This window comes from Lepidochelys kempii, chromosome 7 (genome assembly GCF_965140285.1).
Source record: "Lepidochelys kempii isolate rLepKem1 chromosome 7, rLepKem1.hap1, whole genome shotgun sequence".
NCBI lineage: Eukaryota > Metazoa > Chordata > Testudines > Cheloniidae > Lepidochelys > Lepidochelys kempii.
The window spans coordinates 85,869,677-85,893,030 of NC_136386.1; the positions used below are offsets into that span (position 1 = coordinate 85,869,677).

The 23,354-nt window shown below is 44.5% G+C and overlaps 1 protein-coding gene across 2 annotated transcripts; it reads right to left on the reverse strand.

Moving 5' to 3' along the window:
- Positions 1–4,202: 4,202 nt before the first annotated feature.
- PLA2G12B (phospholipase A2 group XIIB) lies at positions 4,203–20,618 on the reverse strand. 2 transcript variants are annotated; one of them, XM_073353634.2, is made up of 4 exons: positions 20,282–20,618; positions 16,005–16,093; positions 14,384–14,549; positions 4,203–6,374 (listed from the first exon to the last, which is right to left on the reverse strand). In XM_073353634.2, the coding sequence occupies exons 1-4, from the start codon at positions 20,514–20,516 to the stop codon at positions 6,256–6,258; spliced, it is 609 nt and encodes a 202-aa protein (XP_073209735.1). In that variant the 5' UTR covers positions 20,517–20,618; the 3' UTR covers positions 4,203–6,255. The 2 variants fall into 2 exon arrangements, with proteins under 2 accessions (XP_073209735.1, XP_073209736.1); XM_073353635.2 differs by having other exon boundaries at positions 16,017–16,093; positions 20,282–20,617.
- Between the last annotated feature and the right edge of the window lie 2,736 nt (positions 20,619–23,354).

The following is a 23,354-nucleotide window of genomic DNA, read 5'->3' on the forward strand; positions in this document are numbered from 1 at the left end:
GCGTGTGACATCAAGGTTCTGAAGGGTGGTTATTAAAATACATATAAATATATACCTCAAATATGCAGACTCCCTGAAGTTGTAAAGAACAGTAATATTCAGCTAAAGCTCAGAATTGTTACAGGCAAATGTGCATATTTTAAAAGAATGATTTCATAAAATTAGTTTTATATTTTCCTCTGACAATTACATACATTTTTTTACAATATTTTTCTCTCTATTTAGTGTATCATCTCTTTCTCTCTCTTCCCCCTACTCCTGTCCCACTCCCCCACTAATTTGGTGATATGTGGTGCATTTTTGTAAGTGGTCTGACACCTTAATTGTAAAAAAAATTAAAAATCTCAAAACTAATACGAAGTGTGATGCTGTGATCTTCTGTGACTTGGGTGTTCTAATGCATTAACCGAGAACAGGATAGAGGTGTTAATGAAATGCATAGTAAGAACAATTGATGGAAACACTCTATAGATAGTGTTAAACATAGAGGATCAGGTTCAAAAGCCCCATCAGGCCTGGTGAAATGCTCAGAAAGTTCTTGAAGACATTGTGAGGGTTAAGCACCATCTTGGCGGAGGAAGACTAGCAGGAGAGTCTGCTCCAGTGGACACTGAATATTGGATCCTGATACCTGTCTGAGATTCATTTGGAATGCAACGCACCAGCACAGAGGGAGGTATAATGCCAAAGCCAGCCTGAACTAGTCCATGTGGCTCCTTGCAGCCAAAGACTAGTGACTTTGGGTGAAGATATTTCCGAGATAAGAAGTACAATGCAGAGGCAGCAGTAAGGATCAGCAAGTGTGCAGAAAGTAGGGACAGAGCCCAAGAGTGAGAGAGGAGGGAGCTACTGGGTTTGACTTTGTGTTCATGGGGTTTTCTGCAAATGAAATTCCTTTTGTGCAGTTTGGACCAGCACTGTTCAAGGTAAACAAGACTTGTGTACATTTGTAAATAAATAAATTGCACTAGAAAATCCCCTGAGTCTGTATCACCAATTTTTCTTCCAATTGGAAAGTGTCCGAAGTCCAGAATCTGTTATCGCTTGCAAATGGGCAACATTATAAAAGGGGATTACAACTCATATCCGCAGTATTCAGTTTCAGAGCTTTATTTCCGCCAGCAACCAGACTCGGAATACAAATTAGAGTTTAGCATTATTGATTTATTTGGTAGCTGTGATATTTCAAAAATGGCTTTAGCCTGTCTTCATGAATAGAGAGAGTCTGTGTTGGAAGAAGAGCAATAATGGAAAAATTGCTGGTAAAATAATATGAATAAGTGGAGAGACACTGTTGTTTTGATGTCTTATGTAACCACTGTGAAATAAAAAAAATGGAAATGTAACATACGTATTACCATATTTCTCCTTCTGTTCCTGCTGATTCACTTCTGTATTAGGATTGTTTTAGTAATTTTCTATTGTAATTTTAACTTTTTTCAAAAACCCAAATGTTTTAATTTCCTTATGTTGATAGAACCTGAGCTGTGAGATAAGATGAATTTTTCAACCTTCTTGCTGTGGAGAGATTTTTGTTTTGTTGCAGCTGTTAACCTAAAAGGTGTGGGCTTTTTGTTTCACTGTTGGGCACAGTAGCTGGTTCTTACTGAGAAACTGTGATCAAAATCTCCTTTCTGATCTGCAGCCTTTTATTGAAATTAATTGCAAAGTAAATGGGAGGAAAGTGAAAATCAGATTGAAAGTCTGAGCCGTAAATCTTTTCTTGGTTCTGGAAGAGTCTGCTTGGAATGTGCAATCTTAGCTGTGGCCTCTGGAAGTCCAGACTGAATCTCTCCTTGTACATTGGCCTCATCTCAACATCCCATACCTGAGCTCCAATAATGCTGCTCATATTGCTCAGCAATTCTTGTAGTTCATTTCATTTTTGTGTATGTGAATTAAGTGCTAGCTAAGGTGCTTTGTTGCCAGATCCCCGTTTATCAACAGAACAGGTAGGAGAGTAGCAGAAGCTTCGCTATACCACCCTATAACTGTCTCCTCTCTGACCTGGAGGGACTGCCTCTAGGAGCCTATGTTGTCATCAGGCCTTGTCCTCTCTGCTTAGATTGTAATTAAAGGTACCAGCTATTGTCATGGTTTGTGACATCACCTAGCCCCCATCAGATTGTAATAACTTTTGTCCTGTACCATGCAATGCCAGATTCACACTGGTGATCTGGACATGAAAGGGTTTAATCCCATTACCTGAGCCACCTAGTCTCCATAGCAGGTGTTCACTGCAGATAAACACAACACACAAGGCTATTTTTCCTCTCCTAATATTGCAAGGGGAGCTGAGACCACCAGTTTAAGTGTTCCCAGCTCCTGCCAGTTTGAAGTGCATGAGACTGAGTCCCTGCAGGATCCTTTCCTTGCAAATTTCCTATCTCCAACATTTGCAGTTTATTCTTAGCCTGCATTTGGGACTGGACTGTGCTTTGTTAACTTTACTTGCTCCCTTTATCATTCCTTCAGCCATCCCATAAACTATTCTCCTCCTTCATGGCTCTCCTAAAATTCCACTTTAGTCTGCTTCCACTCCTTGCCAACTTTCCTGTCTGACTAGAACAGACGAGCAAATCAGTCAGAATGCTCTCCAATTATGCAGGGATAATTTTTTAAAAACACTCTGTTATGCGTGTCTCATAACAGAGCTGGAAGCTAAATGCAGCGTAAGCAGGCATTGTGCAAATTTACCCTACGTTGCTCAGCCAACCCCCCAGAGTCATAACCTGAATTGCTCACGGCTAGTCCAATTCTAAACTTCTGTGGTGCTGACTCACAACTGAGAGGCGGGTTTTTGATGTGCAGGACTGGAGCTGAACTAACTCATTTTCACAGATGTCATACAGTAAGTTAGAGTCTGAACCCAGAATTCCAGGAATAAAAGGCTAATTCATTAAATCATTGTACCAGTTACCCCTGCTATTATGATTTCAATGAAAATGCAGGGGATCCCATAAGAAGCTGTAACAGGCTGGCTTGCTCCTTTAAGGATCAGGAGGCTTGGAGCCAATCAGCCCTGTTCAATTAGTCCTGCCCTGCTATACCTGTGCAGGATGTGGGACCTAAGTGGAGAAAAGCCCAGCTGTGAAGGGCTGATTAGGGAGAGGAGCAAACACTGTGTTCCTAGCCTGTGGTAAGATGCTTAGTCAGAAACTGCCTGAGGACTGTGGATGGCTAGAGCCCTTTGCAGGAGGATGGGCCTGGACTTCACTGGTGAGGGGCTCAGAGTCCAGGTGCCTGTTAGTGAGTGTTGAAACAGGCTGTGGTAGCTGGGACCTTAAGGAAGGAGCTGGGTGAAGTTTCCTTTGTTTTGTGCTCTTGTTGTCCTTTCTCTAAAGGACTCTCTTACCCTGGGAGGGGTTGAACCCTTGGATGCTGTTTGTCTGGAGGCCCAAGTCATCGCTCTGGCCAGGGTGGGCTGCAGAGCGTGGTGGGAGGCTGAGGCAGAGTAGCTGCAGTGCCTCACTACACTGTGAGAAGCGTGCTCTGAGATGCTGAATTTTGTACAGAAGCATTTTAATTGGAGGGAAGATTTTAACTGGATCATTTGTAAACAAGAACTGTAAGTACTTCAACCCATATAAAAAGCTGGGAGGGGCAGTTGAGTGGAGCACAGGGTTGCTACCTTCATTCATCCATTGGGGGTGAGAGCAAAGAGGATGCAAGTTTTAGCATGTTGAACTGTAGTGAACATAGATTAATCTCAGTTCACCTCACACTAAAGAGCTGTGTGATGCTAAGCAGCCAGAATGGTTGTATTTCAGTGTCTCATCAGTGATCTCTGGCTAGGCTGTAGAACTCTTGAGTTGTCTTATGTCACGTAGCACATCTACTCCTCTTGTTTGGATCCTTTCATAAGATATTTCAAAAGCTTCATCCAAAAATAATTAAGGTGTTTTTTCCCCCCAAGTCAGTAAAAGGAAACTACACTGAAAAATGCAGGCTCAATGGTCTTCCATGTATCGGCTGCAGTTTGTAAAGTGCTTTGGGGATGAAAGGTGCTATGTAGATCTAAAGGAAATATTTTTATTTGTGATCTTCTCAAAGTACCAAAGCTTGGATGGAAAGGTTCCATTCAAAACCCCTCTGTTTATCCATTTTGTCATGATCTAGCATGTCATTGCATGCTTGGGTCAGCTCTAATGTGTCACTGTAGAGATCTGCAATTTAAAGGTAGCTACTGAACATAAACAAGATATTTTTGCAAGTGATATTTAATTGTACGTATAAACTGACATTTAGAATTAACAATGGAATATAAAGTTCTCAGTGTCTGAAACCAGAAACATTTCCTCCCACACAACTCTCCCTACCCCTTCCACCCCAGACAAACTAGGGCTGACAATCAGGCCCTTTCTGCAGGAAACATTCTGATCGCTACTGGGCTGAACTTTGGCACTGTAATACTCACTGGCCAATGGCTTATCACCTGCTGAGAGGAACCTCTAATTTGCACTGATGAGATAAAAATGGCCCTTGCAAAGGGAGGTGAGGAATCCCCACACAACTCAGTGATATCACTTTTTATTACCTTAGTCTCATGTTTTCTAACAATAGCCTCCCGTTGCGGCAGACCATATAGGTCACATGTATAACACTTTCCAATGTGTGGCCAATAAGCCTGGCAAAAACAGGGACAGTAGTTTAAATAACTTACTGCTTACTGTTTTAAATAACTAAAACAGAATCTGTCAAAAAAAACAAAGTGTTGTAACTTCCACTGTGCAATGTGTAAAAGTGAATGGAAGATGGGGAGAGTGTGTGTGTGTGTAAAGTATAATATATATATATATATACACACACACACAGGCATGTTTTAGATCCACTTATCTTGTATGGTACACACATCTTGGTAGAAAGAAAAGGAGGACTCGTGGCACCTTAGAGACTAACAAATTTATTTGAGCATAAGCTTTCGTGAGCTACAGCCCACTTCATCGAAAGCTTATGCTCAAATAAATTTGTTAGTCTCTAAGGTGCCACAAGTCCTCCTTTTTCTTTTTGCGGATACAGACTAATGTGGCTGCTACTCTGAAATCTAACATCTTGATAGAAACTCCCTTGCAGCAGCAACAACAAACCCCAACAAAATTCCCTGGGGTGGGTGGGGGTAGTTTTTAAAGTCTATAAGAGAATCCTTTAACAGATTTAGATCTTAAACATGTTTGAAAAAATAAATCCGCTGGGATTGTTCATCTCTTTAAGTTAGCCATGTCCCTACCCAAAGGAGAGGGGGTGAAACCAAGCCCTGCCTTACCAAACATAGCCTGTACAGTACCATTCTACAAGGATGCCTGAAGATTTCCCAAAGTCCCATCAAATCCAACTCTTTGCCTCCTGCAAATCCCCCCTCCCCTTAAAAGGACACTGCTGAAGGTGCTTACTGGAGACTAATGTAATTTTTCCCTTTGGTTTTAAATTATGAAGGAGGAAAATAAACAGGTACAGCTGAATGGAATGGGGGTGGGGGGGAAGCTTATTCCTCTGCTGTGGAAATTATGGGCAGAGTCCTATATGTGTATAGTGTGGATGGTCTTTGTCCCAGTCTACCTTTGTGTGGACACGTGTATTGGAACTACTCAAAATCCTCGGCCATGTCCCCAGCCATAAATCATTCTCTTAGCAAACAAAAATCCTTGGTTATCTGAACAGTTTGGGGAGCCTCTAAACATTTCAGATAAGCGGAGTAGTTTGTATGTGTGTAAATAATTGGTCTGAGCCAAAACCCCAGAATGGGATGAATTTTTCCACCCTGCCCCCAGATATCGTGGCTCATCTCATCTCATGTATTTGAATAATTTATTTAAAAGATGTAACTAGTGACTGGAACTTTGATGGCTAGTGGGAAAACTTGTTTTGCAGGGTGTATCAGTGAGAGAGGAAGTTGTTATACACGTGTATAACATCTGCTGCAGAAACTACTTATTACTGTCTGCATTGCATTCTGTTTGCTCATCTTAATTGGTTTCAATAGAAAATTGGCATTAAAATAACCCACAATGATACACCTGGAAAGAGATGGGGCTGTTAGATTGGATCTGAGGTAGGCAGTAGCTGTCACTGCCTCTGACTGCACCTCTCCACCCCAAAGCTGTAACTGATGCATTATACACAGTGCAAAAATCTGCTCCTCCTGCCCCATACTATCATAACTTCTCCATTTCAGAGGGCTGATGGAAAATGGCTTGCTAAAGAGCTGCATCAGAGAGGGGATACATGAGGTCATCTCTGGCTAGAGGTCTCTGCTCTTCAAAGTTCCTCTTTTTCTTCCTCATTACAAATGCAGGCGCTTCTTTGGCTGTTCATGAAGGGTCGGCAGCCCAGAGTCCAGACAGTATTAAACACTGTATCTGCTACAGATTCACAAGCTGTCGGGAGGGAAAAGAACAGGCATGTAAGCAGCGGTCTCTCACTTTCATTGCTGATTAAAACAGCACCAGGACTGGCCTCCAAACCAGTTGTGGATTGTGTGGGGTACAGCAGTGTCTTTTTGCCTTTGTGTACAATTCTATTTCTCCCTGTCTGCTGGATTTAGAAGCCATTTTGTTCCCAGTGCTGCTGCAGTCCAGTCTCTAACAGCTGTGCTCTCTTAGACTTTCCTTTTGTTTTTTCTTGTTGAAAGTACATTATGCTCTTTATGTATGGCAATATAACAAGTGAGCTTCTCAAAAGATCTCTCTGTATCAACTCTTTCCTACTTCTCAGCCCTTCCATTTGACCATGGCCTTGTCTAAACTAAGCTTTTACCCTCAGGCTATTTCTCACATGGCTATATCATCATTACAGTCCCCTGGTGGGAGCAATAGTGTAAACAAGGTGCCAGTGATCATCAGCGTTTGACATGGGTGTTATCTAGACCTGCTCTGAGCAGAGCCAGATGACACAGTAGTTAAAATGTCAAGCAGCCTGAAGTTAGGGTTGCCAGTTTTGGTTGGATGTATTCCTGGAGGTTTCATCACATGACAAAGTCTTTAGTTAAAGATTAATATTAAATTCCTGGAGACTCTGGGACAGTCCTGCAGGGTTGGCAACTCTAACAAGAGTTTCACTATTGAACTCCCCAGTCAGGTTGATAAATGAGTTAATACTAAATTCCACAGGGTGGTCATTTTCCCTGATGGGCTGAAGGCAATAAAATCAGTTGTTCAGAAATACACTTGGTAATAGTCCTACCCCATAGCCGTCTCTCCCTAGTCTGCTGTCTTGGCTCCTCTGACTATTTCTCTGCAGTTCTGCCACTGTAACTCCTGCCACCTGGAACAGCCTTCCTGATCCCCTCTGCCCTCCTTGTTACTTCAAAGCTCCCCAGAAAAATCTCTTCTCTTGTTTTACTTAATTGGGTCTGGGGATACGAGTATAAAATATATGACCATAAAGGTACCTGGTACTCTGCACATATGTACGGAGAGAAACATTCCCTGCCTTTGAGCACTTAAAATCCAAGTAAGACACAAGAGGAGACACAGGCCAATAGTTCAGGAGTGGGGGTGACTCATTGAAGAGGTGAATTGCAAAAAGGGATGTTAAAGAGATGATGGCTGACAGGTGAGAAGGGAGATTGGGAAGCTTAACAGAAAGCACAGGAACAAGCTGAGACTGAGAGGAGCACGAGGGCCTGTCTACACCTGGACTTATTCACCAGTAACTGTTGTGCTTTAAATTCACATCCTACCTTAATCTGTGTTGTCTTTCAAGTGTAAACAAGACCACAGGTTCAGCTGTGCTTGTGCACCCTTAGTGCCGTCAAGTAAAGCATTGGTGGAGCTTACCCCTGCTTGAAATGAGGCTAAACTGTCTTGGTGCAAATTGTGGCTGAGTGGGTTTACCCAGTCTACGCTGGCTGTTAGCCACCAATGGCTGTAATCCAGGAAAATTCCTAGTGTAGATTAGGCCAAATCCATTGACTTCAATGTGAGTATTTCTATTCACTTCACTGGGCTTTGAATCAGGCATACAGGGAGGACTAGTAATGTGAACTGATTGTGAGGAAAGGTGTCACAGAAGGGCTGGCCCTTTAAGTGAAGTAGCCCTGCTCCCCTGATGAGTAAGCAGGTTAACCCAGGTTGCCTCTAATGAGGGGCAGGGCAACACCCCCAATTAAAGCATAAGAGGAGAGCTGCAGAGAGGTAGCCCTTAGAAAGGGGCTGTGAGAGGAGCCTAGGGAAGGCCCTGAAGAGAGCAGTGAGCTCCTGTAGTGATTACCCTGGGAGAGGAGGATATCACCTTGGTTGACTGCTTTTGCTGATGAAGGAACCCTGAGGACTTGCGCCCAGGAAAAGGGAGCTGAGCATCTGAAGAAGAACCTGGCACAGAGCAGAAGGGGATGACTAGGACTTTAAGTGGAGACATTGGGAGTCTGCTTTAAGACTGGGTGGAGTTATTCTAAATATTAATAAGCAAATATGCAGGAGAGGCAATTGCTGTGTTTAAAAAGCTGTCAGTGGAGTAACGACTGAGGCCCTTGAGGGGAGGGTGTAGTCATGGCCTGTCAGGCCACACTCAGCCAGCAGAGGGCGCTCAAACAGAACCCTCTGATAAAGGGCTATCAAAACCAACAAAAGCAGAGTTGTAGGTAGGGTTTGTGTTGACCCTTGAAGATGTGGAGGAGCTTGTGGGGGTGAAGGGTTAATGCACCTCAGCAATAAGATTCTCAGGCCTAGGCCTATCTCTTTGTTCTCTTTAACTTGTTGCTGTGCCTGTCTTTGGTACTTCTCTATAAATGTTTAATTGTAGTCATGAGACAGGAAACCAATGGAGAGAGGCTCTGTTTTTTCAAGTCTGCAATAGCAGCACTCAAGTGTGAACTTCCCCATTCATCTTAATTAGGTGTTAGGTTTGGAAAACAAATTAGTGACCCCTTAACCACCTTGTTGCTGGCTGGCTGCATACCATTTGTGAGAAATGCTGTAACCATGCTGGGAAATGCAAGGGGAACACTTTTAAGGAGCATATCATGGGTTAGACCCTCCTAAGAGGGTTCAGTGTTGTATAAATACTGTTTTTTAAAGGACTGTCCTTCAGTTGGCAGGCCTAACTTTTGACATCTTGTACCCTGCCATTGTACACATTACACTGCTCTCTTTATTTAAAAATCTATACATTGTAAATCATCACTGTTTAAAAATAAGGGTCACGGGAGCATTGAAATCCTGAGTGTCGGCTTTCTCTGGGATTTGTTGCAGGTGAGTTCCCAGTTGAGAGTGTGGGATTTTTACCACTGTTGTAGCCCTTGTCTGGGAGGGGGGCATGAGCTAACAAATTGTCAGGGGATCAGTGAAAACAGGAAATGTAACTTTTTGATATGGGCATTGGTTGGGAAGAGATCCAAGAAATCCCCAACCAGCAGCTTGTTTCTACCAGAATCAGAAGGCAGCACTGGGCATGTTTGGGGCATGTACTTCAGATAGCAGCACACCGACCACCCCCACCCCCACCTCCCTCTTGAAGCTGTTAAGGGGATACTAACAGGTGTGAGGAAATCAGGGTACCCAAGAGAAACCTTAAGAAGAATGCTTAGCAGGGAGGGCAGAATAGTCTATCTCAGTGCCACAGACCAAATGGAAGCAGCAGCAAATGACAGAAAAATGGAAAAGACTGTTTTCTGCGCTGTGCTCCAACATTGGTGTGGGAAGGATGTAATAATAATAAATGACCTGGGCTCTGAATGTCCAGAGTTGGCCCTGTCACTATGTCCCTTTTAAAATCCTTGATGAGCACTGCCCATTAATGGCAGTGGGTGTCACACTGGCAGAACCCAACACCCAGGACAAAAGCGTTAAGACAGGCTTTTCAGAGGATTGGTCTACACTATGGACTTCTCCCAGAATAGCTGTGTGAAGAAATATGATCTCTGATACAGCTGTGTCAGTAAAAGCCCGAACTGTAGACGGTTCTACTGACAAAACTGCACTTTTACCAGCGTAGTTTGTTTCATGTGGCGAGGGACTGGAATAAGCTATGCCGCCAAACCAGCATCCAGATTCGGAGTGTTTGGCCAGTACTGTATACCAATATAGTTACACTGCAAAAGTGCTGCTAAGCTAGACCTGAGCTCAGTCACTAGAGAGAAAGGCAGAGTTCTGAACACCTGTGCTAGTAAATTTGGATCTGCCAGTCAGTAACCTTTTGGGGGGGAATTCTCCCACCTTCCCCCCCTCCTGCCCATTAACTGCCTCAGTCACTCAGAACGTCACATCTAATGACCTCTGACTGAGGAGGGCTGTTCACAGCAACTTCTGAGCTACTCATGGAGCTAGGGCTTGTGAAAGTGTCCCTTGCAAACACAAGTTCCCAGGGACAGAGATTGCTGCTTCCCTCCGAGTCCACAAGGGGAAGCAAGGGGTCTAGCATGCTACACTGCAACTCAGCCACTAAGCAGTCCAAATCTATGCCCAGAATGGGTGTTTCTCTGCTCATCTCTTTGTATCTCAGCTCCAGGAGTGCCCCTTCCTGCCCACCGATCCAACCAGCTTTGCCAATTTTCCTTTTGTTCATTCATCTGACACAGGATTATCCCAATCCCAGGAGCACTAACCCCAGCCAAATCCTGACACTCCTTCCAATCCTCTTTCCAAACTGCCCCATTTGTCTTTCTTTCCCATTTTTGGCTTTGCACCTGCTAGCAAGCTGCCATCTGCTTAGGCCAGTCTCTCAGTACTTGTGTTCCAGACACTCTCCCTCCTCCAAATCAGTTTTCAACACACATTTGTGATGCCTTCCAATGCTGAGCTCCCTCCTAGACTCAAACTACTATCTCACTGTCTTTCTGAATTGTATTATTGTTTTTGTTAATTTGTTTAACCACAAAGGATACTTAGTCCTATATAAATCCGTCTGTGCGTTTTTAATATGCCTTTGGCTGAAGTATCTAAGCACTGCAGAGAAAGGAAGGTTCACATTGATTCTGCCAGAGAAACCCAAATTCTCTCTCCACCTCATCTTCGTCTATAACCCATGCATGCTTGTTTATGTGGTTGTTTTCTGCTGCCAGGCAGCTCCCACAGCATGGATACCCTCCACTCAGAATACTTTGTCTGCAGCCCACAGGAATTTCATCTCGATAACCATGAACTTCAGTGTCCATACCTGTCACCTATGCCTTGTTGGAAGGTGGAGGGAGAAGTTGTCACCAAGACCATGTAGGTCTCCGTTATTAATTGCCTCACAGATCAGGATTAGCACCTTGAACTGGATCCAGAATTCGATCAGGAACCAGCGCACTTCTTTGTTGAAGTGCGCCCCACCAATTCATTTCACTTAGCAGCTGGGCTTAAGTATAATGAACTGTAGCTTCCATGTGGCCTTTGCCAACTGTCCCAAGTAAGGTGAACTGCAGAAGTCCAGCCTGGATATGATGAAGGGATGTGACACTGGGCTAACTGAAGATGAACAAAGGCATTTCTGGTTACTGTCACTATTTGGGTGCCCAAGTAGTGCAATTAACCCAACAGGACCACTAGACTGTCCATTGCCTTGACTATCTGATGCACACTCACAATAGAGGTGAAGCCTCTTATTGCTCCTCAAATTGTCCCTGCTCTGTTAATATTGCCTGTATTGTATTAAAGTGCCAGGAGCTGATTCCTAGATAAGTTTGTGGCTGTTTCTAGTAAATATTTCTACTTTTAGTCACCTCCTGAAATTCACAAAAATGGTCATATCAGCCTCAAAATTGGTAGGCTATTTCTGAGACAGGCTTTAAATTTCTCTACCAACTTTGAACAAAATCAGACAAAGGGTTCAGGAATGGATACCCTAAAAACAGTCATTCATGAGAGCTCCGGGTTTTAATGTTGTCTTTTTGTTTTTTTTTTTAAAAAGACAGCCATGGAGGCAGCAAGAACCTAATTTACTGGACTTCCTAGCAGTGAATGATGACTGCACCAGTGTTTCATAGTTAAGAGTCACATTAATCTTTTGATTAAGAACATTTATTAAGGAAATTTGGTTTCAGCAAACAATCATAAGGTCTTTGGCAGTCACTCTCAGAGCATATTCTGGACAACTGCACTAGAAGGAGTCTGAAAAATATTAATATGGGGACTGTGAACGCCTGCCATGTGGCACTACCAAAGGAGGCCCAGTGACATGAAGAGGCGCACTCGGAGGTATTTCAGGAGCAGGTGGGGAAGCATAGCACTTCCCTCCCTTCCCAATTCAATGAGCCTCCTGTGGCTAGCACGCTAGGGATATATCTACACTACAGCGGCACAGCTATGGTGCTTCAGCAGCACTGTAGTTTAGGTCCTATGTCAATGGAAGGGGTTTTCCAACGTAGCTAATCCATCTCTCTGAGAGGTCGTAGCTAGGTTGATGGAAGAGTTGTGTTTTTTTTGGTTTTTTTTCCATCAACCTAGCTCTGTGTACAGTAGAAGTTAGGTTATGTTGCACAGAGCATGACATTTTTCACAGCCCTGATGTAGCTAGGTCCATCTAATTTCAAATGTAGCCCGGCCCCCGTCTCAGAAGCCACATGAGGTTTGCTGGCAGGAGAAGGAGGAAAGCTGTGTGTACTGTGTTTCTAATTGAAACTCCACCGTTCTAGGAAGGTGATATACACTCAAGCAGGGCCAGTGTAACCACTAGGCGAACTGGGCGACCACCTAGGGCACCAAGATTTGGGGTCGCCAAAAAGGGCTCCAGTGGGATGAGTGGCGATGAGCTCACAGGTGGGAGGTGGCCAGCTGGAGGGGGAGCGGGTTTGGGGTCACCCGCTGTGCTGATCACTCTCCTTCTGCAGGTGCCAGCCCTGTGCCCAGCCCCGGCTTTTCTGGACCCGAGGAGATGAGGTGGGAGGCAGGGAGGGAGCACTGGGCGCCTGGGCTGTGGGGGCGGGGTGAGGGGGAAGGCTCAGGCTGCCGGGGAGGGGGCTCCATGTGCTGCCTGCGGGGCTCTGCCCCATGCAGGGGAGGCAGGGGCCTGCTGGTGCTGAGAGTTCGGGGGGGGGGGGGGACCCTGTGTGCCAGGCTCTGCGGGGAGGGGTGGCGTGGCTGGCTGGGCTGGGGGAGAAGCGGGGGCGGGGGGGGCTGTATGCCAAGCTCTGGAGTGGGGGGGGGAGGGTCAGGTGGGCTGGCCAAGCTAAGGCACAGGCAAGCTGGACCGGAGGGGGCTGCGTGCCACGCTCTGGAGATGGGAGCCATGTGCCAAGCAGGGCTGAGGGGGGAGAAGGCAGAGAGGGGTCAAGGGGGGTCTGCTTGTCTGGCTGGGCACTGTGATGGGGCGGGGGGGGCTGTGTGCCTGGCTGGGGGGGATCTTTGTGTGCTGGGCTAGGCTTTGGGGGGGAGGTGTGGAACCAGCGGGCCACGCTGGCTGGGCAGGGGACTGTGGAGTGCACTGGCCCAGGTTTCGGGGGAAGGTGGGGGGGAGGGGGATGCTGTGTGCCTTGCCAGGCTCTGGGGGTTGATGCTGCTGCATTATTTTGCTAATACTTTGTGTCAATTGTGTGAGAGTCCTGGGGGAGGGGGGGTGGGGGCGCAAGGTGGAAGTTTTGCCTAGGGCGCAAAATATCCTTGCACCGGACCTGCACTCAAGCCACTGAGATGTGCCTGTAACTTTCACTTGATTTGTGAAGGAATCTGTATTTAGCTTCAGCCAACTGCTTTTCAGCCAACCTCTGTTTCTCAGACATTGCGGCAGCTGGGAGATGATTTTTTTTGTCTCCATTTCAGGATTAAGAGAAGATCAGCTGGGTGGGTGTTGGCATCTCAGTGGCATTACCCTCTCTGGTGTCTCATTCTCCCTGTCCCCTCCCCCACAGTGGCTTTACTCGGATGTAAAGATTAATAAAGAAGAGGTGGCAGCCCATATGGCCAGCTTCAACTCGACCCAAATCAAGAATGGTAGAGAGTTTGAACCTTGAAATTGGGGCTTATAAATGTATTGTTAATAAGAACCTTTTGTCATAAAGTTAAATACTGTGGAAAAATGTAATCTCTTTCCAAAACATTATCACTGAGACTTTTAAATCTGCCTAAGGGATTTGGACACCCAATTCCCATTGGAAAGTAATAACTGATAATCCCCATAGGTGGCTCTGAAAATCCCACCCTAAGATAAAAATGAACAGCTTGGGGCTGTTTGAAGTTTATTAATATTTTAAAAATAAAACATAAAAGCATGTTAGGTAATTGTCTGGGACAGCTCTGTTTTAGAGAGGAGGGAGGCAATGTTCAAGCCAAAGTTAGGATGAGCTCAGCCTCATGATCGAAGCGTATGTCACACGTGATTGCCGCTCAGCTGTGGCAGTACTATGTCCTACTGCAGTTGCAGCAAAACCCTGCTGCCATATTGGAGGAAAAGGACCCCCTGCTACCGCTCCTCTGGAAAATGGGGCTGTACCACCTGGCTCCCGCAAGAGTGGCTTCGGTGCAAAACTCACCTTCAACCTTGGAGACGAAACCAAGGCTCCGTTTGAGATCTGAGCAGATGGAGTGGAGGCACCAGCGGAATTTAGCATCACAGCGGTATTTGTTCGCTCCACAGGTGTCATAACAAACATCCAGCTGGTTGCAGCACTTAGTCATGGCAGGGATACCTAAATCCAGCTGGAGGCAGGGGAAGAGAAAGGGAAGACCGCACTGCTCAGGCATTGTACTTAGCGAAGGGTCTATCCTCCTCTCCAGGGGTGGTGGTGCCCCTCTTTCCCCAAAGCTTCTGCTGTACAATTCCAGTGTTAATGCTGTGGTTGTAACAAACAGAGCTGTAAGGTGAAGAACAAATATACTCTGGATTTTTGGTTTATACTCTCCCATTAGTGAGTGTGTTGTTTCTAGTAATACCCATGAGTTACACATGGGCCTGTTCATATCAAGGTGAGCATGAAGTTCTTATTTTCTAAATTACTTATTAGAAACTCTTTCTCTTCCACATCCCAGAGGTGTATAGGGGTCTAGTTTCCCCTCCTTGCTTCTAACGGTCATGAATGCACATGCATGCAGGAGATGACAGAAGCCTCTAGAGAGGTTTGTGGTGATGTCCAGTTTAAGGAACTAATATAACTTCAAAAATAGCCCACAAGGGATTTTTTTTTTTAAACAGAATCTTAATTGGTGCAGACCCTGGTGGGAACAGAAATAGGCTAATTAGCCAGGCTGGCTCTTAGAGGCTCTTAAAGGAACCATTCTCATGGTATAGATTAACTTTGATTTCATTAATTGCTTTAAAAATAACTGTGATACAAAGCCTGTACACAAGTTGAATTTAGTACTCAATATTGAGGAGGGGAGCAGTAGAAAGGGACCAAAGGGCTGCACAGTGGGAGATTTATGACAGCAAACACCAATTCGCACCTGTAAATAGGCTTTAGAGGGAACACCAGGCATTGCCATGTATCTCTAAGCTTCCAGTAATTGAACTGCCTTACACTGAATGTTCCAGGGTGATGGACCCAGTTAAAAGTGCATGATACTTATCTGGGTTTCCATTAAGTGGGTTCTATTGCACCAGCGCTCCGTAGCCAAGGCATGGATTGCCATGTACCTTCTGAACTGCTTCCCTGATGCAGTCATTTGTTTCTCCTGCATTTATCTGCTAAGTAGACTTTATCCTCCAATAAATACTAAGACAATTGGAGTTTCATATCGTGCATGCACACATGTAATTCCCATTGACAGGATTATTCATCCACTGCAAGCCGCAGCCATCAACATTTGGGAGCTGATTGCTCTGCTGGTTAGCAAATCAGATAGTAAATTAAATGGATATCCTTAAAGTTACATTTTCCTTCACTTGCCATCGCAGACAGCCATCTCCTTGGCAGACCCCAGGCAGACAATTTAGTACTGTAATATGATATGACTGACTGTCTCAGCAATATTTGAGCAGTATCCTCACCTTTCCCAAGAGCTGGCTGCGGCCAGGAAAAAAATACAATAGTTATCATACCAATAGCCCATGTCCTAGCTCGACCACGTTCTTCACTATTTAATATCTTTTTTAGCTGATTATTCCGGTTAGTGAATTATTTCATGGGGGAAGTAGGTGTTAGCAGTAGTACATACGCTTTCTGGTACCTTGAGACCAAGGAAGTAGGAGCTGCAGCCATTAGGCTCCTGTGGCTTGTAGTTCGGTCTGGGCATTGGAGCCTTCCCTTGAAAGACAGAGAAATGTGAAAAGTTAGGGGTGTGAGATTGCAGTGGTGTCAAACTTAGAGGTAAGCACATTCTTTGGCAAACCAAAAGCAAAGAACAAGAAATACTGTACTACGAGTGTCTTAAATACACCCTCCTATAGGCATCCTGGCTCCACTGAACAACCAGGGCATGCCCAGACAGAAGACCATCACCCACCTAATCTCTTGTCTTTAAAAAGAGAGGCATAAGCTGCTCCTTTCAGATCAAGTGAAACACAGTACAGCACTCCCTGAGGACCTGGTTGTACCTCCCATAATCATTAACCCTTTACGAAGAGCCATGTCATTCCTGGATTCCAGTGTTTACAACCTGGTCCAGTCCTCCTCCTGGACAGTTACCAGTCTGTTGTAAATGGACCCAAACACGAGTCCCATATGTCTCTCTAAATCAGTTGGGTCTGGGCTGAGTCTAGTTACTATTTCTAGCTCTGGGTCTCCAGGTCACGTTCCCAGGCTCTGAGTCCTTTGTCTGAGTCCTTCTTGGGGACACAGGACTCTGCATTCCAGCTGCCTCAGACCTCCTGAGCCCCCCAGTCACTTCCACATGGTCTACCTGGGCGATATTCAAGGAGTAAAGAGAGGGGACATCCAATTCTGTGTAAATGTTGGTAATCGAGCCCTCCACAATGGAGTTAAAATGTCACCCTGCTGCTTATTTCTTTCAGCAGAGACTTGGGATAGCGCTGGCCCACTAGCATTGGATTCTCAAGCCCTGGGCATGTTAGACTACACTGCCCATTTTCACACAGACCCATTTGGTACTGTGCTGGAAATCATGACTTCTACGGCTCTTAAGTGTTAAAATGGGTCCCTTGGGACAACTCTGAAAAAGAGGCAATGCCATGCAAAATGCTGCAATGCCTGCCTGCCTGCCCACCCACAGAGCCTGGCGTCTGAAATGTGAGTATGGCTCTTCGTTTTTCACCATTGACTTGCCTAAAGAAATACCTTACTATCCCTCCCAATATTTTTCAGCTAACAACCACATAACTATAACCCCTACCCACCCCCATTTTGGGTTATATGTCACATTGTGCATTCCCAGTCCTCCATAATACAGCCCTCTGCTGGTGAGAAATCCACTAAGAACCATGTCAGTTGGCAGCCAGGAGAAGAGAGATTCCAACTGCGGAAAGCCTGGAACACTCTCATCAGCATAAGATGGATATGGCCTTTCCCAGTAAGTCCTGACCTTCATTTTGGCAATACAGACTATTAGCAGCGTTACTAGGCTGAAAAAAAGAGCAGCAGGCAGAGTTTGTAACAGTTGCCCTGGGAAGAAGAGACCAGATCTTCAATTCCTGATGTAGTTGCAGATGGCTGGCCTAGGTCAAGGGATTCTGCTTTTATTCTTCCTGTGAACAAATTATTTTATCTCGGGTTTTGGATTCCGCCTCCCTCCACCCTCCCCAGTTTGCAGCTTCAAATGCCTGAACTGGGGGAGAAAGCATGGACAAATAGGACTGCATGGATCATCAAAAACCTCCAGGATGTCCTGCCAATATTTCAACAAGGGACTGTGCTAATTCCCCTGGGACAAGTGATTAGTCACAGGCTAAAGGGGAAACACATGCTAGCAGAGAGGAGAGTGAAGGAATCTACTTGTTTTGTTTTAAAGGGGAAAACAAATACTTTCTCATGACTACAAACAAGGAGGGAGGTTACATCATGTACCAAACAAACATCTGCATTTTTTGCTGGAAATGTTCCTGACGAATATAGAGAGTTATTGATAGTACAGGAAATACCTAGTGTGAATTCTTGAATGGCAGGTATGGATGTTTGAGTGCCAAAACCTCATAGGGCACCTGTGGGTAAAGAAGGCTGGGGTGTTTTTAAATAACTACCATTTGGTCCATTCCAAAGCCAAAATTTTGCTCTTTGGAAATCTTTCTGAGACAGTGGTTTAGGTGATCCTGGCAGACAAAGGGGGAACCTGTCAGGCAAGGATCTCACAGCAATCTTCCCTTTGCTCTGAAGGCAGAATTTTTAACATGGGGCTCCCAGGGTCTCCCTCCAGCACTTCATCTTCTAGAGGAGGCATAAAAGACCTTAACAAGGAAATGTCTTCTCTCCACCTTGCAGGGCATCCTGAGCCTTTATTGAAACTAACAATTGTTCACCCTTAACATAATTATTTTAACAAGAACTATGCTCTCCATGGATTTGAGCCACTCTGTTCTGTGGGCACCTGATTGTCATTTCACTTACATGGAGATACCATGGTATGTCAAAGCATTTTCTTCTGATTCTCCTGTGTGAGGGGGGAATTAGGCCCATTGTTATGCAGGATCAGGTCCTAAACTGCTTTCCTACTATCTGAAACTCCTCTTGAAGTAGTTGGGACTTTTGGGTACACACACACACTACAGGACTGGAACCATAAGGCTTTGTGAAACCTAATCTGAATACAACTGTCTTCTGTTCCAGTATATTTAAACACTTCCCTGGATAGTGGCAGTTATGGCTGTCGCACAGGAGCTCTCTTTGTGGTTCATCAGACCCACAGGCTGCCACTGTCACAAAGCCCTGGCCTCAGCTTGTTGGCAGTTTGCCTGCCAGATTCTCTTCGCCCTACAGCCTTTAGAGGTAAGACCTTCCTTGTGATAAATCTCCTATGTTCTTTAGCACAAGTAGGGCAACTGATTTCCCAGGGGGCTGTTTATATTCAAGGATGCTCTCACCTACAGACATTTTAGACTACATCCAAGAAGCTTTCACCTAAATTCTGTCTCAAAGACAAACTGATTTGTACCTTTTTTTTTTTTAAATCTAAAGCCTAAGACACACAACTGTCTGGAACAGACTGAGTGTTAAAGGTTCTTGTAATAGTGACAACAGATCTTATTTACCCTCCAGTTCTCTCAGTCCCTCCTCCCCTCATTATTAATCTTAGAACTAAGAACTGCTGAATAATTAAACTCTGACAGCTGCAGAGATTGCTGTAGCATGCCTGGTCTGCTGCTTGTATGAGTCATTTAGAAACTCCACCTACCAAGCTGATAGATTTGTACAGCTAGAGCCAGAAAGACCCCTTACTCCTTGTGCCTGCAAGGGCTTGGCTGTCTAACCAAACTGGGATGGGCAGGAAAGAAAGCTGTCTTGCTGATTCTGAAAGTTCCCTGGATTATGGGGGGCAAACCAGAGTTACATCTGTCCTAGGGTGACCTGCTGTTCCTCTGACCTCAGAATGGCTGAATCTAAGAGTATAAACTTGATACATGTTAAAGAAGCAAACAGCATGACTGGGGGTTATACAAAGTCCTTTCTTTCTTCATGTTTTGGGCCCAAAGTGTGTTAAGGGTTGGTCCCTTATTCTGGGGTGTCTTTGGCCCCTCTGCTGAAGAGTTGTCCCCTACTTTGGGGCCCGAGATGACTGAGAACTGCAGTGTGTTAAGACACCCATGTTCTCTCCTCTTCCCTTCCCTTATCTCCCAGTAGCAGAAAAGTCCAAAGGAGTCTTTACCCTTTAGGGAAGCCCTTAATCTTCAGTGTGGGGCAAATTGGCCCTTAGCCATCCCAGGGTGGGGGAAGCACAAGCTTCCCCACTGTGGTCTCTCTATACCAGGCTTAGTTATCAACACAGGGTTGAATTCTAGCCCCCCTCCCCCTCCCCCCTCCCCCTCCCTACCTGCTGGTTAGTTTCTGACTTGCTAACTCAGTGTTAGACTGAGAGTTGCCCTTTGTTTTAAGGAATTCTCTATCAATGAAAGTGTCATGAACAGAATCCATCATAGCTCAGGGGAAAGGCTGTAAGTTTAAAAACAAGCAAAGGGGAGTTTGAAAGGAAAAAGGTCGGGGTGGGGGAACCCACCAAGAATGCTGAGGAAGTGGAGAGTTAAAGAAGCAGCACCAAGGACTTCATTAGTATCAATTTAGAAAGCTAATGGAGTGTGGACAGTATTGGGACAGCAACATGCAGAATTCAGTCATAAGTCGTAGAAACAGATACAGAATGTACAAGATTTGTGTCTCCAGAGAATATCTGTTGCATTCGCCCTTCCCATCTTCTGGCTCAAACCCAAAACTGATATAGCCAGTATCTTACTAGTAAGAACTGTTAGTTAGGCCTGAAATAGGTGTACCAGTTCACAGGACAGGTGCCTGAACCCCCAGGACCCTCTGGAAAGGAAAGAAGCCACTTACCATATCTACATCTGTACTGACAAACCCCATTTTTTCCTCCTAGCAACTCTAAAAAAGAGTCAAAATAGCCATTAACGGTTTCAAAGCCATCTCGGATGGTCCCAATGCCCCAGTCTGCTGAAGATGATTCCTCTGGGGCAGCTTGGTTGACTGAGTTGTCTGGGGTTACTTCTTCATTGCATCTTCCTAGACTCAGGGCCAGGCACAGAACCACTGTCTTGACAACTTGCTTCATCTTGCAGTCAGACCAAACAAATCCAGGCTCATGAAACTCTAATGCACAGACATGTAGTGAGGTGGAAATAGGGCTGGGTTGTTTCGAGTACAGGGCATGTATACTCCCCTCTCTGATGGACTTTAAACACTGCTGTGGTAGCCAAAGTGAGGTCATAGCAATTAAAGAGTGCAAAGGTCAGACAAAGTGGAGATTCGGTCCAAGTTCAGCTCATAAAACAGGAGAGTGGAGGACAGTTGTGTAATACTTTGAAATGGTTCAAACACCTCAGCATGGGGCACTTATCCAGTTTGGATGGGGTAGAAGAGACTGTCCTTCTTTCAAATGACGCTGTCGGAGCATGCTATCACACCATGCTTCTATTCATCAGCGATTGGTAGCTAGTCATGAGTTCAGTGAAACACCCCTTCTGCTAGTGCATTAGACAGATGGCCACAAAAGCTTTCCTGGGTTTTTGTTTCTTTTTAAATCTTCCTTTTCTTGGGAACTGGGGTGTGGATTTGTGTATCCGCCTCTAGACTTTCTATGCTAAGACAGTGGGGCAAGTGCCTAAGCAACAAGAATGTCCCTGGTGGAGGCTTTTGTGGTCAGGTAGACCAGGGACTGGGCCTTCCATGAGGCCAAATTTTGCAGTCAGGGCATCTTCCATAATACCCTGGTTCTAACGCTCTCGTAAAGCTACTTTACGGCATTCTAACAGATGAATGACCAGTCTCCTTATGCTTTTGCTGGGACTCCTGCAGTGGCTGGTGTAGCAGTAGTCTGACCAACTTTACACCAGAGGGGGATTCCTAAGGATCTCTTATGGTGTCTCCCATAAAATGGTCTTGGGGCACCTGTAAATCTTCGTTATAAAAATAATGCAATATACTGTCAGCCTTGCTTGCATAAATGTAACAGACCAGCAATAAGTGACCCATAACATACACGTAACTTTATTTTTATATATATAAAATAAATAACGTGTGGCACTTAACTGTACCTGCTAGGGGCTCCATTCCACAGCATTATTGTTCCTCCTAGTTCGGTTCTGGTATCAGTTTAAGCTTTTGCAGAAATTAAACTTATTTAAATCAATGCTTCTAGACCCTCTGGTTACAAAAAAGCCTCCTTTCTAACATGACCCAGTGGAGTGCTGTCTTCCTGAGTCTGCAAGCAGCCTGAAGTGTTAGCGATCCCACTAATTTCAGTAGGGTAGTAAAGGCCTAGGGCCAGATTTTTTTTAACAGCTCATCTCCCCTGTAGGCACTGAAATAAGTGACTTCCTTACAAGCCTCACTGGTAGTTTTAAATTTTCTTTATATGATATAATAGAGAACTTCAATAACCTTTCACTGCAGTCTGAGCCTGCAAATGTCTTTCCCAAGTAGTCATTGCTCTCACAAAGCAGTAGCAGCAGTGGGTGTTTGACTCTGAGTAAAGATCCATTGAGAAAAGCAGCTGTAGGACTGGGCTATTTGTTCACTCTGTGTTTTAAGACATTCTTAAATGGCTTGAACTACTGATGACAAATGAAGAATGACCATTCTCTTTGCTGTTTTGCTTTGTGCTTCATCAGTAAATGTTGATACAATGAAAACCAGGTTCAAGTAATCACATCTTTCTCTTTGTAATGTATAGAGCAATTCAAGTATCTGAATGATCTTCCTGCACAAAGTACTAGACTCTTCTCCCTCCACCCCCCATGCTCTTACAGCCCTTTTGAAAAGTCCTATAGAATTTACCATGCATGAACAAATAGGAATAACTCTAAAAACCTATAGAAGCATTGGATGACTGGTGCTGTGATGTTATGCCTAATAACATACCTTTCAAAGATAGATCTGGGTATGACTCTAGAACTCTATGGCATTCCTTCTGAGTACCAAACAGTTTGGGAGGTAGGGAATAATTCACCCTGACTCACAAGCTGGCTGTTGCCTCTATGGCCTTTGCAGTTCAGTGCAGCTGTCACTGAAACTAGCATTTAGTGTAGAGGAAAAGTGGTGAGGAAACAATGTCTAATATACATAGTGAACTGATTCTTCAAAACTACTGCAGGTGCAGATCCAGATTCTTTAGTTCTGAGCTCACCTGTGTCACCTTCTAATAGCCGTGGCCAATGGGACTGTAGTGTATCATGTTTGTTTCTATGTTTCCTTCCTCGAGAATTACTTCCTTCAATTCAACAAGCTATAGCAAAGTTCTGAAACAATGGAAAAGTTGGCAAGTAGTGCAGATCCACCAAGGCAACCATCTTGAAGAATCACTGTTGGTTGCTTACTGTACTATTTTTCTTTAAGCACTGCCTACTCCCCAAGTTGTAGATCTGATTTTAAAAAGGTAAATCCAGCTGGAATTGCTGTGCAAAGGTGCAGACTGAACTCCAGGTAGACAGGGTGGCACATGTATTAACTAAGAGCAAAAGAGACAAGTGTGTCAATTTGTACAATAAAAGCGAACTATGTATACTAGTCATAGCACTTGATTTCTTGCTTGCTACAGTAAATAACTTTAATGCATCTTCAGAGTCCATGTGGAACAACATATATTGATTATCTTTTCAATTCAACAGCCACTTGAAGAAATATTTTTGGTTCAAGAGTTGCTACAGTCTAACAGTAAAAATACTTAGATTTAAATGGTGACTTTTAAATATACAGTCAGTTTTGTTAACAGGGTCCAGCTCTACAGGCAACCCAAACAATACAAAACTGTTAGGCAAGAGACTATGGAAATGAAACCACCTATCATATTTGTACTGTCCAAACTGAGACTAATGCAGAAAGTAAACTGAAAGTTTAATAAATCTAAATTTATTAGTCAGATCCACAGGTGATGTGAATTGGTTTCGTTCTG

Bases quoted from the DNA above. Each gene is read 5' to 3' on its own strand.
- PLA2G12B (XM_073353634.2), bottom strand. From the start codon at position 20,516: ATGAAGCAAGTTGTCAAGACAGTGGTTCTGTGCCTGGCCCTGAGTCTA. The intron at 14,550-16,004 runs GTATGTACTACT...CCCTGCCTCCAG, and splicing joins GTCTCAAGGTACCAGAAAGC to CTGGATTTAGGTATCCCTGC. The intron at 6,375-14,383 runs GTGAGTTTTGCA...CCCTCCCGACAG, and splicing joins TTTCGTCTCCAAGGTTGAAG to CTTGTGAATCTGTAGCAGAT.